The 4,854-nt window shown below is 37.5% G+C and overlaps 1 protein-coding gene across 1 annotated transcript; it reads right to left on the bottom strand.

Annotated features, from left to right (window-relative positions):
- Positions 1 to 637: 637 nt before the first annotated feature.
- On the bottom strand, positions 638 to 3,838 carry LOC124643848 (trypsin, alkaline C-like). Its single transcript, XM_047182957.1, has 5 exons — positions 3,720 to 3,838; positions 2,797 to 2,962; positions 1,878 to 2,136; positions 1,253 to 1,404; positions 638 to 816 (listed from the first exon to the last, which is right to left on the bottom strand). Exons 1-5 carry the CDS (start codon positions 3,763 to 3,765, stop codon positions 678 to 680), a joined length of 762 nt encoding a protein of 253 aa, XP_047038913.1. The 5' UTR covers positions 3,766 to 3,838; the 3' UTR covers positions 638 to 677.
- Between the last annotated feature and the right edge of the window lie 1,016 nt (positions 3,839 to 4,854).

Below are 4,854 nucleotides of genomic sequence, written 5' to 3'. Positions count from 1 at the left end.
GTGACATTTTAACACAATGGTCAATGATTAGCTTCCGTATCTAATTCGTTAATGCCGAGGCAAAAAAATGGGACCTAATTTTTTATGTTATTACATATTTTTTATAATAATTGTTCTTTACTGGTGTTTCTCGTAGCCATGTATTTAACGTCGTGTCCCGAAAAAATCGGTCAAATGCTAGTCTGACCCGCGCATCGAGGAATCCGTTCAATGCATGCAGAATACGAAGAGAATATACAATAAACTATATTTAGTTTATTTTTATTCGTGAAGAGAACAACTGTTACTTTGCCGTTGGAAAACTGTAAATATATGAAATTATGAAAAAATAAATTGAACTTCAGCAGTGTGATTCTATAAGACTTCACTCTAAACTTCGCATCTGAATCCGCCGTGAGTTACTACACTAGCGCTACTCTTGCGAGCGTGTTTGCGAGTTGAACTAAATTAAACTCGAGATTTTGACAGATAAAGTATGAGATGACTTTTAGAACGTTTTGAACCGAATGTGAAGTGAGAGTGAATAGCGAAGTGAAATGCGAGTTGTTGTCTGAATTTTATAGAATCGACGTACAGTATTTACATATCTATAAAAAAAATTAGGGCATTCTTATCACACAAAACAAAAAACTCTTTCTTACTACGTATCTACATTTAATTTCACACCTCCTTCAAAATCAAGCATTAGCTACAATCCAGTTAGCAGCTGAGGAGACACGAGCATTGACCCCAGGGTACTGGGGTCTGGCACAGCCCATACCAAAGGAGCAGACCCCCACGAGGACACCATGGTGGTAAACTGGACCGCCGGAGTCCCTGTAACAATAATGATGGGGGTAAGCCGTTACTTTGAGGAAATAAAAAAAAATGTGTTAATTGCGCGAGCCATAAGGATCTCATATAAGGAGATCAGCCAGCTGCCGAGGACATATTATAGTGCACGAGCATTTTCGCAGATAATGTAATAGCGTCCAATACCGATTTCGACCACGGCGGATGTCCTCATATAAGGAGTTCAGCCAGCTGCGCAGGACATATTACAGTGCACGAGCATTTGCACAGACACAGGTGCACTCACTATTCGATATGTATAATTATGCAATAAAGATATCATGCATTTAAATACATAAAAAAAACAGTTGCCATGTATCTGAACAATTTTTCGACACGAGTCCGACCTCCACAGGGCATCCTCAGGAGATGATGACTCTCTGGCTTACAAATATTAAAATAGCGAAGTATTATTACTAACATGTAACATTGGTCCTTCCCCCCAACATCCAGTATCCCGGTACACAGCATGTTGTCAGTGATCACAGAACCATACATGCGAAGACGACAAGCCATCTGGTTGATAGTGTAAACTTGAACGTGACGGAGTTGCTCTGAACTGGGTCCTTCCTCCTGTGGAGTTCAAAGAATAGAATAAGTAAATGGCAAATTAAGTGATGATAATAATTGACTGATATTGGCTGCGATTGCTTAGCTCTAAAGATATCAGGTAGTTGACTGACTGCGCACAAGCATTTGCGCAGGCACAGGTGCACTCTCTATTCTCTCACTCTCGTAGCCTGATGGGACGGTAATCCGACGTGATATCGTATTACAGATTCCATTCTGATTTGTGAAAATTCTTGAAACCCGAAAAGCAATTTCAGCATTTTTCTTATTTTTAAGTCTCCATTGCAAGAAATGTACCCACTCTGATTAATTTAATTGACTTTTGGAGACGTGTAAATAAAACCAATAGATGTCTCATCTATGTGGCAGAAAAATAGCTCCAAGATTCTGACCCGAGGTCCCATACACAACTATATCTACTTCTAGATTAGGTAAAAAGATACCAAATCAAGTAACATCTTCATAAAAGAACTTACCGTAATAAATCCCCATCCCGCAGCATAAACAGGCTCATTATCTTCCAAATTATAATTAGGGCCAGCAATAGCCACGGGTCTAACTTTGTCACTGAAAGCGAAGACAGTGGCCGAACGGACGATAGAGAAATCAAAATCTACAAATGCAGCCACGTTGTATTCAGGATGAGTGAAGACTTCCTGAATTATGTAAATAGTTCCTCCACTGTTGGCATAAGTAGACCCTGCGCGGATGCGCCATCTATGCATATTGTTGGCTCTGCAAAAACAGGAAAAAACATGGTCATTATAATGATGAATTACCGCAGCTCTGGTCTGGGAAAAGGTCATTATAACGATTTGGCAATGTTATGCATAGTGTTTTGCAACTATGTTGGGGTCGGTTTCCAGTCCAACTGGATGCAGCTGTGTTTTAGCGTTTTACATGATGGAATATCTGATCTCCTCTTCGCAGTTACCAGGGTAACCCGCTCCCCTTTGACAAAACTGATTGCCAGATTTTCTGGCTTCTAAAGATACTATTTAAAATACTAAGTTTGGTTTAAAGTAAGTATTTGTTTAAATATAGATTTTAGATTTTTAGATTTTAAGTTTAATAAATGTAAATTTGTACGCCTGACATGGCAAAACATATTGAAACTGTAAATAATATTGTAACACCTTTATAACATGTGTTTTTTAACAAGTAAATTTATATTTATCTTTATCTTTAATTACCCGTAACGACTATCAAAGATGTTCAAATGACAGAATATCGAAACACGGAGGAACTCTTCAAGTCATGAGTGGCCAACCACTCCAAGTATTGCATATCCTTAGGATTGATGAACTTATGTACTTATCATGTAGTTAAGACACTTAAATCTTCATCTAAAGTATTGTCTAAATTCTAGAAGGTTCCATAATGAAATAAACTTACCGTACGCAATGAGCTGCAGTTAAGACTGATCTGTTATTGAGGACGGTACCTCCACAACCCTGAGTAAAGTTGATCAGATCAAAGGAATCCAGTAGGGCTACGATCGAAGGGTATTGCTCTATAGTGGTTACAGAACCACCCACTATCCTTTGGTTGGTTGGCACAGCTGAAATAAATAGACAACATTAACACTAAAATAATAAAGAGGAAACTCTAGAGTCTCTAGTTTGATTGTACCCTAAAGGCTCCAAAATCACTAAAGCGATTTGAAAAACTCTTTCATTATGGGAAGTCTTTCCAAGTTAAATAGGCTACATTTTATCCCAGTACGGGCAGTAGGTTCCACGGGATGCGGGTGAAACCGCGGGAAAACGGCTAGTGTATCATAAAAGTAAGTACTTTTTGCAAGAGGTTCTTTTCGCGTCCCGTGGGAACTACTACTTCAAACACTCGGATAAAAAACAGCATTAAGCTTTCTTCGATAAATAGGCTATTTAAAACTGAAAGAATTTAGGGTAATCTAGGTTAACCAAGGTACTATTTTTTAAGGACTTTAAGTTTTTTGTAACTCCCGCAGACTGTAAACTGCGAGTTTGATTCTTAATCAGTATGAGTACGAATGGTACTAATAGTACGTGTGCAAGTGTGTGCTAAGGATGTATGTAGATGGATGGAGAGGGAGAGGAAGACCCTAGAAAAGATGGATGGATTGTCTGAAAGAGGACATGAATAAGAAGGGAGTGAGTGCCAGTATGACGAGTGACAGGGAGGAATGGAAGTGGAAGACATATTGCTTATTGAGGGAAGGAAGGAGAAAGGTGAAGATGATTGGCGGTTACAGACTAAACTATCGGCCAACTATCAGTCGACAGTTTAAACTACAGTCTGCGAGGATTCTTAGAACATTAGAAAAATTTACAAACCTGCCACCACCGCAGCACAAAGGGCGAGAATAGCTATGACGCCCATTTTGACTGCCAACTGACTACTGAGCTGAACTTCTCTTGTTTTTATTTATATGAACGTAAGATAAGGGCCCTATCTTTAATTGAATGAATTACATATTTTTATCAGATTACCTCTACTAGTTATTTTTGGTAGGTAATAAATATGTTTGACGTGACTGTGTGTCTGTCTGTCTGTGGTATTGTAACTCCCGAATGGATGAACCGATTTTGAATTTTTGGTTGTTTATTATGATTAGTTCGAGTGCTCTGAGCCATGTTTGAATTATTAATTGCATACAAATGATAAAAAAAAATGCAAAAAGTATTTTGTGTTTAATAAATGTTCATTTACTTTTTCTGATGGTTTTTATTACTTACTTTACGAATAGTCTCTACTTCTTAATATTCATAGGAAATATCCAGGTAAGTACATACAAGTAAGTAATTCATGAAAAATATAGAAACCTATCAACCTCTATGATAGGATTAACTTATCTACACCTGCATAAATGAATATTCACGGTTGAGTAATATTCATCAATGAGTCTATTGGTCATAATTAGTTAACTAGCTTCCGCCCGCGGTTGCAACCGCTTTCCGAGGGAACTACTTCCTGCACTGAGATAAAAAGCAGCCTATATATTATTCTGATGTATACACTTTAGTACTGCCAAGTTTCATCAAAATGTATCTATTAGTTTTTGCGTGAAAAAGGAACAAACATCCATAACACATATAGGTACCTAATCTTTTTTTATTAGAAACTGGCCGTTTTTCCGCGGTTTCACCCGATTCCCGTGGAAACTACTGCCCATACCGGGATAAAAGAGCCTATGTAACACGGGAATAATGTACTTTCACAACAGTGAAAGAATTTTTCAAACGGTACTGTAGTTCCGGAGCTAGGGTACAAAAAAACTTTTTTGTTATAAGTATTATTATAGATTTTGTTTTGAATAATGTATATTAGTCACTGTGGAAATCACCAATCACATTTCAAGATTACCTATACTGTTGCTAGTTTTAACGAAGAGATAGATAATAATTGATATGTACTGATTTCATTCTGCTACAGTGAAGTTGAGATAAAAATCGATAAGATACATGTATT

This window comes from Helicoverpa zea, chromosome 28, assembly GCF_022581195.2.
Source record: "Helicoverpa zea isolate HzStark_Cry1AcR chromosome 28, ilHelZeax1.1, whole genome shotgun sequence".
Lineage (NCBI taxonomy): Eukaryota > Metazoa > Arthropoda > Insecta > Lepidoptera > Noctuidae > Helicoverpa > Helicoverpa zea.
The sequence above is the reverse complement of the archived record's forward strand: the minus strand, read 5'-3'. Positions and strand labels throughout refer to the sequence as shown.